Source organism: Leptodactylus fuscus, chromosome 3, assembly GCF_031893055.1.
Source record: "Leptodactylus fuscus isolate aLepFus1 chromosome 3, aLepFus1.hap2, whole genome shotgun sequence".
In the NCBI taxonomy this organism is placed as follows: domain Eukaryota; kingdom Metazoa; phylum Chordata; class Amphibia; order Anura; family Leptodactylidae; genus Leptodactylus; species Leptodactylus fuscus.
The window spans coordinates 190,984,866-190,998,346 of record NC_134267.1 but is presented as its reverse complement, the minus strand read 5'-3'; the positions used below and the strand labels follow the sequence as shown (position 1 = coordinate 190,998,346).

Genomic DNA, 13,481 nt, shown 5'->3' with positions numbered 1-13,481 from the left:
AGTAGACATGTCACCCTGAAGTGAAGCACCAAATCAATTTTGTGCATTAGTTTCAATGTGAATTCATATTACAATAGGAAAATCAAGTGATCTTAGTGACATCGAAAGAGGCATGGTTGTCTTGGGCAATGGTGTTACTGTGGAGAAATCCGCAAAAAGGGATCCTGTGGACATAAACATCTTGTCAACTAAAGGGTCAGAGCAGTATGTCAAGAATTATTCTGATGAAGAGGTGTAGCAAAGCTTAGCAAGCTGCCCCAAATACAACACTGGTGCTCCAACAACATATCAAAATACCCAGCTCATGGTCTATAATAGCAGCTTGAATGTTATTGCTAGCTATGGAAAACAGAAAAGGAAGATGACAGTGGGCGGAGAACACAAACGTATTCTAGTAATAAGATGTCAAGTTCTGGAGAGTTCCCAGACCATATATAGGAGCAGCTGACCCACACTGACTTTTTGTGTCCTGCCTGCAGCTCCCCCGCAGGAATTACAAAGCATAACAGTCTATGCATGAACAGACATAGAAAGACCTTTTTAACATACCGTACATGTAATGTACTGAAGAGGGCATGTACAGGGGTTTTGCATGAATATAATTATATTTAAGTATGTCCACAATTAAAAGTTGAAAATCTTTGCAAAAGTAATAATATTTTTGTATGCGTTTTAAACATTTGCCAATCCATACTTTTTCGAAAACAAGTCATGACTTACTTATTGTGGCCGGGTTATCTTCTCATGCATACAGTGTCCCTGCCTGATAACCTCTGAGTGTCAGTGCCAGATCACAGAAAGTTCCTGCATCGATGGTTATGTCTATTGGCAACCGATCAAGACAACAAACCACTAAGAAGTTTAGAGAAAATCTTTAAAACTACAAATTTCTAATTAGTTAGATTCCCAAAAATGTTTAACTTTTAATGATCTACAAGTTTAAATATGGTAAAGTTCAAGGGAAAACCTCTGATGAGGAATTACAGACCCATCAGCCATCTTATAGACTTACCGTTGTCCTAATACACTTGGAGATATCTTTTTCCATATCTCTTCTGATAGATGTCTAGATGTCATTAATAGAGGACCCTCTCACAGAACTCCCAGATCCACTGACTCTTGCTCGGGTTGTCCTGGCTCATTCATATAGTACATAATGTGCAGTGAAATACATGGCCACCAGCAGCTTACCTGATGGTGGTGGGAGGGGGTTGTTATCATTAGAAGTGCTTATTACTATACTTATAAATTATTATTCTAGCATGTGCTTACAATGCCTCACTTTCTCTATAATACAGTGCTAAGCATATATTAAATGTTTGACTAATAGATAATTCTGTATATATGAATTTCCCTAATATTTTTTTTTCTAACCCACGCATCTTCTTTTTGCTTTCTTACTCTCACTACTTACTGATCTAATTACAATCTAACTTCTATGTCTAATGTAAACCTATTGGCTCCTGTCCATAGGCTTGCATGCCCCCTTCCTTCCTCATCCTTTGCACTCTACTTTCCATATGCTAAGTTCACTGGTCCCTATACTATCTGCAGAGAAGGAAAATCTAGGCAACTGCATTCTAAGCTCAGATACAGGGCCAGCTCAACATGGGCCTTCACTGCTAAGGATGACTGGTGCTGTCATGAAGGCACAGAAACATGGTGCGTGCGGATCCTCTTAAGGTCATTGACTCTGTGTGCTTTACACTTTGGTCTCTCTGTAGCCTGTGCAGTGTGCCTTTCACTATATAATCTATGACCGTCAATACAGTGGGTACTTTCTTATCTCTAGATTTACAACTGTTTTTAATTTTCAGTGAGAAATTTCAGTCCTCATGGTAGTCCTAAGTAGTGAGGTCTCTGGAGGTCTTCTATAGCACCATATACAACTTAGGCTCCTTGCACAAGAATGTGTGGTTGAACAGCACAGCCGGTACATAGGCAGCACCCAGACGTCATCCGTGTGCTACCCATGCTTCTGTGCCCATTATTCATGTGATGAATGGGGGCCACGGAAGCACGGCTGCTGAATTGGAAAGGAATGTCACCTGTCCTGTATCTTGTGGCCCAGATTGTCTGCCCACACACTAATCCATGTAATACACGGTCATGTGCCTGGGCCAACAAAAAATGAATGGGTCAGCGTGCTATTCGGGAAAAAAACAGATGGCACAAGGGGCCTTAAGCTGCGTTCCCATACCTGGCGGGTTTCAGTTTTTCTGTTACATTATAGGAACAGAAAGATGGGAGTGTCAGTTAGGACAGATCCATCACGGATGGATGCAAGCTGATCCTGATGGTCCGCATGTGTCAAAATATACACTACCCAACACCATCATTGTGCCTGAAGGAAAAGTCCTGGATGCAGGACAAAAGTACATCTAAGATGTGAACTAAGCCTAACTCTACAACACTATACATTTCTGACCCCTGGTTAGGTTTTTCTAAGTCCTCATTCATAGATGTAGCAGAAAAGAAATTGAGTGCCACAGCCTTTGACAAATTCATCTTTTTAGCCTAAATTAATTTTTGGCACCAATATTGAAGCTTTTAAACACAGCCTTACTATTATTTGTGTAGTAAGCAACATACCGTAAATGTCACTTTATATGGAATACAAAATATCATTGTGTGACATTTGTGATCATATTTGTCTGGCTAGATAGATATACATTAAAACAAAGATGTTTGAACCCGGCAATTCTGGAAGTAATGGCTGACTATCTTATGTATACAAGGGCTGACTCTCCCATGATAAGATAATATTGGGGTAAAGTAGCACCGGGCATGTTGAATTTCACCATATCTCAGATAAAATAAGCTCTCCCCATTGAGTTTGTATACGTGATCAGCCAAGTCCTACTTGCATGTATATGAAATATGAAGGGACTGGTAGTAATGGCTGTTGGCTGAGCAAGATATATAGTGTATACTGAATCAATACATTCTCAAAAGGAAAGTAAAGCAAGGTTTTATTTTATACCATAGTTAATATATAATCTCTGTATTGAACAAACAATTCACAGAAATTATTACTCATATATAATCTGTATTCGGTAATCTCTCATGTGGTGTTCTCTTTTGCTCTTCCCATGATTCTATTTTCCAATCTTCTGCTGACTTGCATAGTATTGCATGTGCCTTGCTTTGTTCCATATTGGTTTATTTTATTTTGGGTACAAATGAACATATATATAGCAGAGGATTTACTGTATTTATGTGTCATATAACAACAGTAGATACAATTCCCCTAAAGATTCTTCAGTAAAATGAAAGGTTTTGGACCAGGATAGTAATGCTCCCACAACTATAGTGCTGGGATGCTACTTATATCAGATAGAATACCAAAATGTCATATACCAGACCAATGATATTAGTGAGGGTCACACTCGATCAGTCATCATGTTTCTAAATAAATATGTGTTTGCTTTTCTAGTACCAGCCACTAAGTTAACAAGACAACGTGTTCCCAGTACTGGTCAATGCCACTGCAAGTATGACTTGATGGCATTCTTCCAAATCTGTGAGCTGGAAGCAAATGGAGAGTAAGTGTCAAATAATAGTAAATATATATTATATGTGTATATATTCTATACTGATTCCTAGAAACTGTACTTTACCCTGAGCAGATAGATAGATAGATAGATAGATAGATAGGTATTTTTTTTATTTTTATTAGAATTTGTCCTTTGTGCGTCTTCCACCCCTTATAGTAGACTCAGTAATACCATATGGTTTGTATTCTCTCTGTTACAGCTACATTCCTGTGGCAGTAGATCATGGAACTGGCTTACCCTGCCATGGCACCTTCCTTCTCCATCAGGTAGCCTCTCCATCTGTTTCTTGTCCTTTTGGATTACAGTAGTTTTGTTTTAATTCTGCTGATCGATTGTGTCTCCCCGCTCTTCTCATAGGGCATTCAAAGACGCATATCTGTGACTCTTGTTCATGAAGCAGGGGCTGAGCTGAAATGGCAGGAGGTGCGGGAGCTAGTAGTTGGTAGGTATCTTCTTTCTCATCCATTACATTGAAAATATTTAAAGTTTCAATGTACAATACTAAAAACTCCAATTATAAAACACCATGAGATTTAATTCCTTACAAATTTTAAGATTTCTGCTTGATGTCAGTAAATATAATTATCAAGTTTGCTTAAAAATATTACTTAGATAGATATACAGCTATAAGTCTGAACAAGCTTTTCATCTGTGTGAACGACTTCTGCTCTCATGTCCTGTGTTATCTCCCATCTCATGCCCTTCCCATACTACGTACTACATACATACATGCCCTTCCCATACTACGTACTACATACATACTAAGTTACACATCACATGGTTGGTTGGTTTGTTTGTTTTTATCCCTGCTGCTTCCTGGATTTCCACCTCCATCCCTTTCTCTGGAACAATCATGTTTCACATGCTGGGCAAAATAATAGCAGAGTAGACAAGGAGTAATTCCATCACTACCTTACAGATTGTAAGCAATGTATATATTGAGAGCCATAAAGGCAGCTGTAACAAGAGGCAATGTCAGTGAGAGAGGAGAGGAACCATTGCAACCATAGTTCTTTGCATGGTGGTCTTTCCTACTGCAAGCCCCTGCAACATCAAAACAAAGGTGCAGCACAGATCTGGGTGCAATGATTAATTATTTAGAATTTAATTATTTTAAGGATTAATTATATTACCAGTACTTTTTTTCTAATTTAATGATAGCAAGCAGAGATCCTGAAAATGGTGAGCAGCTGAATCTCAAGGTTTTTCTGGAGCAAAACCTAAATATAGTCTTGTCACTTTAGGAAGGATCCGGAATACGCCAGAGGCTGACGAGTCTCTAATTGACCCCAACATCTTGTCCTTGAACATTCTATCTGCAGGGTATCGTCCTCCAGAAGGTGGTGACAGGTAAGTGTTCATGTGGACATTAGCGGGTACGTACGATTGGGGGCATATTAGTGAATATGGAATTTTATTGGCATAAGCGGGTAACGCTAGAAAGCTTTCGCTACAAAGCTTTGTTTGCCTCCTACTCTGCTTTTGACCTTTTCATTAAGCATGAAACAGAAAAACTTTAGCATGAGCTTCCCCAGACCCTCACCCAATTTTCCTTTCTACCTCACATATCCTTAAATTCCCAACCACAACATTTCAGGACTCATGTCATCCTCCTTGTACTTTCCAATGGACCCTATCTTTAGATCCACCTCATTCACTCCTAATCCCAATCATTCCATACCCTCCTCACCACCTACCCTTGATCACGCACAGTTCTTTTCACCATATGTATTAATTTTTGCTTACATACCATGTGCAAATGCCTAGGTTGTTCATTTGACCCCTTTCACACCCAATACCATTTGTAACTAAACTTTCCTTATAAAACATAACTCCTTCTAACCCCCTTAATTCTTCTTTATTAGTTGTCACTAAGTCCCTTCCTCGCACTCCCAATCTCACTACACTGCCCTATATGTATGAGGTTAATAACCGCTTCCAGGCAAGAACTGCTATGGTAGAGGTATATTTACTAACACCATTGACTGATATGCAGACCTCTGAATGAATGTGTTGGGATACATTGGGGCTGATGGTTCCCGTTCCCCTGATGCCGGCACTAACGTCTCATTATTTGTATTTCAGGCAGTTTCTTGATTCTGACACACCTAGGTATTTTATTTTTTTTATCATTCCTCAACCCAGCTTCCTATCTTTTCCTTCCTCCTCCCATGCTGCCATTTTCCGCCATCTGTCCTGTTCCTCTTCCTTTTCTGCTTTACATTTCAGGTTTCATATTTTCTACTATGATTGTTTCAATATGTATTTACTGGGGCTTTACAGTTTTTAACATTATTGACATTAGTGTTTTCTACCCTTCATTTCCAGTCTGATCCTTAATCTTTTCCTTTTCTTCAGTCCATGCCATTCCCTGATAGTGGCAAACATTGTATAACTATTACACAGTAATGCATGGCGGAAGAGAATCCTAAGACTACAGTTTATAGTTTGGTCCTTTTTACAAAAAGTGGGTGAGAGCCAAAAGTGGCATTATATCCTAAAAAGAAGAATTGGCATATTACTTTGTTAGATTAGCTCAACAAAGAACAGAGACCCAGGTTTTCTAAATAGTTGAATTTCAGGTAATCTGAAGATACGTCACATTTATCACAGGGACTGAGGCTGGGTGATAAATCGGGAGTATCTTTAGATTGTCTTCTCTAAGTTTATACCACCTTCTACTTGGCTTTCTTTGAGCCAGAATTTTACAACTCAATTTTATCACATGTCACATGTTTTGCGCTTTGTGGCACATTTAAGACACGTCCCTATTTTCTGAGAATCCATACTCACATGTCTAGCAAATTAAAAAATGTATGTCTAAAAAAGTGCCAAATTGCTAAAAAGATATGCCATGTTTATGCCAATGTCTGGTCATAACTAGAATAGTAAATCTGGGCTAATGTGTTGCAATTTTTAATGTATTTTATGTTCAAAAAGTTAAGGGTAAGTTTCCAAATTGGGACAAAGTACAAACAGGTTCTTCTGTACTATGGATAATTTCAAAGCATATCTTTATAGAGGTTGCCTACCACCACTAATACTGAACATACCTTTTTTTGTATCAAAGTGCAAAATCTAATTTTAGACCTCGTGTGTAAGTGACATCCGAGGGCATTCGTGATCCAACTTACCTCTATGGGGACTTCTGATTTGCTCTGTTCCAATGATGTGGCGTAGGATACAATCTGCTCTATTTTCATCAAAAAAGAATGGACCATTCGACACCATCTTTGAGGAGTGTCGAATGACCCACTTGGAAGTGTGCATGGAGTCCATAAGCAACTGGGCGGTCTGGTGCACTTGGGAGTTTCCACTTCTGCTGCATTTTTATCTGTACTCACTGCACATTGGAACCTGTATACCTGTAAGGGAATTACTAGAAGAACAATTCCCCAGTAGCTGCTGGTGAACCCTAGGAGGACCGGCACGACAAAACAGTGAGCCCTATGCTGAACCCTCCCATGTCCCTGCCTACTTGCCTCACTGCCTTTGGCGACCAAAATCAACTGGGCAACAGTCCCTTCTTAGATATAAGAATGACACAGAACACAGACAAAACAAACAACAACAAAAGGTGGGTCAGCTAGCCAAGAGGTCGGTAATAGTCGAGCAGCGCAGTACAGAGTCAAAATCTGAGAGAATAATCAAATGTAAAGCCAGAGGTCAGAAATATATATAGAGATAACAAACAGCAAGAGTAAATAGCCAGCGTGCACAAGGCAATAGCAAGCGCCAAGGTGAATGTGAGCAAGCAATAAGTAGGAAGACTTGATAGGAAGATAGGCTGTCAATCTCACAGGTAAGACTAAGATTAACTATTAGAGGCTAAGGTGAATGAGACGGGTTTGGTGGAAAATTAATTACAGAGGTGAGGGAATAGGACAGTGTTCAGATAGTACAAGAAGAACCTAAAGCAAGGAATATTAACTGAACACGCCTCTGTGCTGCAGCGGAGGGTGGCGCAGAGGGCTAAACAGGCAGAGATGTTACACAACCTTTATGTTATGAGGTGGCCATGGTTGGCAGTCACAGACAAGAAAGGATGCTCAGGCAGGGGCCCAGGTGCACCCAAAGCTAATTTTCTCTTCTCCAAGATTGCACTTTGACACAAGAAAGATCTATTCACTATCACTGTCACTAATACAAGTGGTCTACAACAGATTTTGGTGATGGTAGACTTCCTTTAAGTTCAATGGGACCTGTATTGATATGCCCTGAGTAGGCTATGATTTAAGGGAACTTGTCACCACTTTTTAGGCCCTTGAACTGCCACCATGCTGTTATCCAACAGTAGCAGGTTACCAAAGTTTCCCCTATATAACCTGTTCATTGTAGCATAAAGTTTGAAATGGCGTTCTAAAATTATATTAATTATATATTAATATATTAATTAGTGTTACAGAGTCATGTAGGCAGTCCCACTCTCCTGAGGAGTCATACAGTTTCAAGATTAACGTCTCACAAGCTAGGATGTATCATGTCAGCTCCAGCGGCATTCAGTACAACAGGTTGCCCAGAAACTCGGTCCGTGTGTATGTCAGATTTACCAGCCTGCACCTTATCTCGGAAGAGCGATTGCTAGCAGTATAGTCATCTATATTGCTAGGAGTCCCTGCGTCCAAGCAACATACTGTCCTATACCGATTATCCTATCCTATCCTACTAATCCTACTAATATTATAAATGTGAAAGTTTGGATGTTTGTGTGTTTGTTCCTCAATCACGCAAAAACAGCTGAACGGATTTGAATGAAATTCAGCACATAGATAGATTGTAACCTTGATTAAAACATAGGCTACTTTTTATCCCGGTAAATGGCTTCACGACTGTTATGAATTTATGTTCACATACTATATTACACTGTTCCTGCAGCACCTTATCTCAGCCAGGGCTGTTATCTCTGTGTAAACACACGCTAACCCTCAGTGGATAGTCTACAGATATTTGCATATTATCTGATCTGCTCCAGGCAGTACAGATAAACTGACATGGGAAAACACCTTTAATCCAAATTGGCAGTTTGTCAATTTTAATCCCTTCCCGACGTCCGCTGTAATAGTACGGCGCATGTCGGGTGTGTAACTATGGCGACCGCCCGGTCCCCGGAACGATCGGAGGCATTAACCCCTCCGGCGCCACCATTTTGCCGGTGATCGCCGGCTCCTGGAGCATGCTCCAGGGCCAACGTCATGTTGCCATGACAGCCAGGAACATTTACAAGGCTCCCCGGCTGGTCTGCAATCTCTTTCTTTTGCAGGCTGGTCTATGCAACCTACAAAAGAAACGATGATTTTTTGGAATGCATTAGCATTGTAATGCATTTCATTAGTGATCAGACCCCCTGCAAAAAAAATAAAAAATAAAAAAAAAATTAAAAAAGAATATAAAAAAATATAAAAAGTATTAAAAATTCAAATCACCCCCCTTTCCCTAAAACACATATAAAGTAGTTAAAAACTGTGAAACACATACATGTTAGGTATCCCCGTGTCCGAAATCGAACGCTCTACAAATCTATAAAAATATTTTTCCTGTTTGGTAAACGCCGTAGCGGGAAAAATAGTCAAAAGTGCCAAACCGCAGGTTTTTCACTGTTTTGATTCTGATAAAAATTTGAATAAAAAGTGATCAAAGCAATAGCATTTCCCAAAAATGGTAGAACTAACAAGTATACCCAGCCCCGCAAAAAGGATGCCCTATGCGTATAAAAAAATTATGGCTGTCAGAATATGGCGACTTTTAGAAAAAAAAATTTTTAACACAGTTTTGGATTTTTTTTAAGGGGTCATAATGTAAATAAAACCATATAAATTTGGTATCCCTGGAACCGTACCGAAACACAGAATACAGGGGACATGTCATTTTGGCTGCACAGTGAACGCTGTAAAACCAAAGCCCGTAAGAAAGACGCTGAATTGCATTTTTTCTTCAAATCCACCCCATTCAGAATTTTTTCCAGCTTCCCAATATATTCTACAGAATAATTAATGGTGGCATCGTAGAGAAAAATGTGTTCCGCAAAAATTAAGACCTCATATGGCTCTGGGAGCGGAGAAATAAAAAAGTTATGGGGTTTAGAAGGAGGGGAGTCAAACACGAAAATTAAAAAATGCCATCGGCGGGAAGGGGTTAAACATTCTGGAAAAATAAAATCTAATTTGTTGCAAACAACGAGAGCTATGACGGAAGCCAGAAGTCACAAGCTCTCCACAAGCGGAGCTGAGGGGGGATCATCGACGCCAACAACACACTCATTATATGGCATACCAGGGAGCTGCTGAGATGCCGGAATAATCACAGGCACGGTGTGAAGAACAAGTTCAGCAGCAGGACAGCTTAAGAGCTGCCAAAACGCCGGAGCAGGCAAACCATCGCGGCAGCAATTTGCTGAATACGCTCATTATATGGCATCCCAGCGAGCTGCTGAGATGCTGGAACAATCACAGGCACGGTGCAAGGAACAACTTCAGTGCCAGGCCAACTTGAGAGCTGCTGAAACTCCGGAACAGGCGGATCATCAACGCCAAAAACACGCTCATTATATGGCTTCCCAGTGAGCTGCTGAGATGCTGGAACAATCACAGGCACAGTGCGAGGAACAAGTACAGCAGCAGAACAGCTTAAGAGCTGCCAAAACGCCGGAGCAGGCAAATCATCGACGGCAGCAATTTGCTGAATATAAGCGTTTCAAAGATGTCAACAACCCAGGGGGCCACACAGTGGCTCAGTGGTTAGCAATGCAGCCTTGCAGCGCTGGGTCCTGGTGTTCAAATCCCACCAAGGGCAAAAAACCATCTGCAAGGAGTTTGTATGTTCTCCCCATGTTTACATGGATTTCCATCCCATATTCCAAAGACATACTGATAGGGAAAAATGTACATTGTGAGCTCTATTTGGGGCTCACAATCTACATTTAAAAAAAAGATGTCAACAACCCGCAGACAAAGTCGCGGGCAGAGGCTAGTAGTACATACGTATGAACATAGACATATCATATCAGTATGTCACTAGGAGGCAGGCCAGTAAATCCATGCAACACATGGACCAAGTTTCACGTCTGAATCAGAGAACTTCCTGTACTAGCCTCAGCGGGTGCTACTTTATTGCTTAATTTAATATTTCAGTCTGCAATAGCAGTTTATATAGAGGCAACTTTAGAAGCCTATAAGGCTACATGCACATAAGCGTTCTAAAAAACAATGGATGAAATGGTCCGTTTTTAACAGCCATTTTCTGTCAATATGTTTCAACATATTGTTCTTCCATTTACCGTCTATATGTCCGTTTTTAATATTCATTTGTCATCAGTTTTTAGAAAAATGGATGAACTTCATTGTTCTTTTATTGACCCAAACTACTTTTCTGTTTTTAAAGACAGTCACTTGGATACAAATCCATTTTGACAGACAGAAAAACAGAACTATTGACATGTCCTATTTTTTTAACACTATCCAAGGTCTGTGAATAAAACGGACATGTGAATACACCAATTGTCTTCTAGTGTTCTACATACAGTTGTGTGGCAGCATGGTTGTCACATGTACATGAGGCCTTACTGGCATCAGCAATCCTCAGCCTGGTGATGGCTTAGGGGCATCAGTACGGTGACAGGTTCCCTTTCACTTTATGTCGGTGTGAAGAAAAACAAAGAATTTGGAGCTTTGAACCAACATCAGTATTTTTACCTTGTGACATATAGAAAGGATCAAATACATTTTATAGGAAATTTTACTTTTCTTTGGAAGTTGAATTACAATTCAAGAACCTGTAAAACGTTTGTAGCTAACTTGTGATTCTTCTCCCTCCATGCACTGCACTGGTTTATGCTTTTATGTGTCTGGGTTACCTGCCCCACATTGTTTTGTATTGCCCCTGCCACTTGCACTCTCTCACTCTGTATATTTGGGGCTCCTACCTTCAGCAGCCAGTCCGTGTGGGGCACCAGGTACTCACTTCTGATATTCTGCCCTTGTTTTTCTGTCTGTCTTTCCTTCATATATGGTTATTTCTACCTTATGTTTTCTTCCTTTCTAAAGTCCTGTGACCTGAATGCCTCTTCTCCCAGTCATAGTTGTTTTACAGAAGGATGGTCTATCGTACCTTCTCTCCTTAACCGATACAGCGCCATTCTTGTGCCAGCACATTACTCTAGATCTACAAGTCATTTAGATCTTTCTATATTGTACGATGAGTCCATGTTCTTGTCCTTTACCACCTCCTTTGTTCACTAGGTGCTTAGATCATCTCATCTCCCTTCATATTATCCTAGATCCTGCTATACCTTCAGATGTTAATGTTCCCCAAGTCTCCTTTTGCATCTTACCTTTAACCTTTACCCGTCCATTGCTACTCTATACTATTGTCCTTACCATTATGTCTTAAGAGCAAGATCCTAATCCTGCTTCTCCACCATGAGTTTCCTTCTCATCTTCTCCTTTCTATCTGCCTTTCTTACTGTTATTAAACTGGTTGCTGTGTCATATTGTGGGGTATTCCTTGTACAAGTGTATAATAATACACATTTGGGGCAGTCTGTGCTTGTCTATATAAGCATTTCATGGAACATTGGTTGACATAATGCTATAAACATCAATAGTCAGAGATGCCACATACAATATTACTGTATGTATATAACATTCTGCAATTTTTGTTGGTATTAATTTTTCCTACTGAAAATTTCAAACCATGTTTACAAAGTTTTTATGAAAAAAAGTACACATTATCAAAAATAGTATGAAGTATGAACTATTTTTTAAACAAAACACACAAAAATATGCTTTTCTACCTTTCGTCTTAGCAGTTTTTGTGTTCTATAAAATACATTGATCTGTAAATTATACTCAAATCTAAACTAAGGGGATATCCTGGTGGTCTAAGCTAGTGGAGGTAATAATTTCACCAGCTCTGGTAGTCTATGGTTAATATTAGACTCTTTTTTGCCTAGGATAATGCCCATTGTTTTATGGTGTCTTAGGACAAAAGAGGACGCTAAATAGATTTTCCAACACCAGTTTCTTTCTGCCAGGCACCAATGATGGTATGCCATGATAACACGTGACTGATATAGCCAATTAATGTTTGTAAGGGCCCCTTCACAAGGCGTAAGCGCTCGGCTTATTCCAAGCCATACACACGAGCACTTCTAAATACTTCCCATCAACTTCAATGGGAGCGCACGTAAAGCCGGCTTTACGAGCGCTCCCATTGAAGTGAATGGGAAGTGTTTAGAAGTGCTCGCATGTACGGCTCGGAATGAGCCGAGCGCTTACGCTGTGTGAAGAGGCCCTAACTGAGATTACCGCTGTGCCCAGTGAATGGCTGCCGCCATTACATTTCATGTCAACACAACATTTTTGAGCTGGGTGAGCAGAACCCAGCAGGAAACCAGGGAAGGGTCAGCAAAGAAGTGGCTGGAGACTGTTAATACAAATATTACATCTTATGTTATTTTACCCTAATGTAAAATAATTTATAGGGATAGATGCCTCCTTTAATTTTTTTCTTGTATTATAGTGTATGGCAACGATCCCATTGTTGCTGGTTGGGTAGAGGAAGGGGTTAATAATACATCTCTCTCTTTAATTAAAGGGATTTTTATTTGTCAGTTGCCAATACAACCATGAATACAGGAACTTGTCAGAAAGCCATTCATGATTTTGTTATTGTGGCTAGGTTATCTTCTCGTGCAGTAACACAAACATAGGCAGGGACATTGCATGTACAAGAAGATAACCCAGCCACAATAAGGAAGTCATGATTCGTCCTCGACCATAGAAAGTCCTTGCATTCATGGTCATCTCCTTTGGCAATCTATGGTTCTGTTTAGTGTCAGGCCTCAGGCGGATAGGGGATAACTTTAATGTGTAGCCTAATATACACGTTTACTTTGACCACTTTGCACATAGACTGCTTTTTGTATGT

General features: G+C 40.0%; 1 protein-coding gene across 9 annotated transcripts in view; it reads left to right on the top strand.

Annotated features, from left to right (window-relative positions):
* The window catches only part of KIF1A (kinesin family member 1A), a 130,089-nt gene that overhangs the window by 102,738 nt on the left and 13,870 nt on the right, over positions 1 to 13,481 (top strand). For 3 of the 9 annotated variants that reach the window (XM_075268914.1, XM_075268911.1, XM_075268906.1), the window contains 6 exons: positions 3,437 to 3,545; positions 3,757 to 3,823; positions 3,915 to 3,999; positions 4,802 to 4,907; positions 5,643 to 5,669; positions 11,482 to 11,505. In XM_075268914.1, the coding sequence (XP_075125015.1) occupies positions 3,437 to 3,545; positions 3,757 to 3,823; positions 3,915 to 3,999; positions 4,802 to 4,907; positions 5,643 to 5,669; positions 11,482 to 11,505 (418 nt within the window). The remainder of the gene's footprint in view (positions 1 to 3,436; positions 3,546 to 3,756; positions 3,824 to 3,914; positions 4,000 to 4,801; positions 4,908 to 5,642; positions 5,670 to 11,481; positions 11,506 to 13,481) is intronic. The other 6 variants (XM_075268912.1, XM_075268908.1, XM_075268913.1 and 3 more) reach the window with 4 other exon arrangements.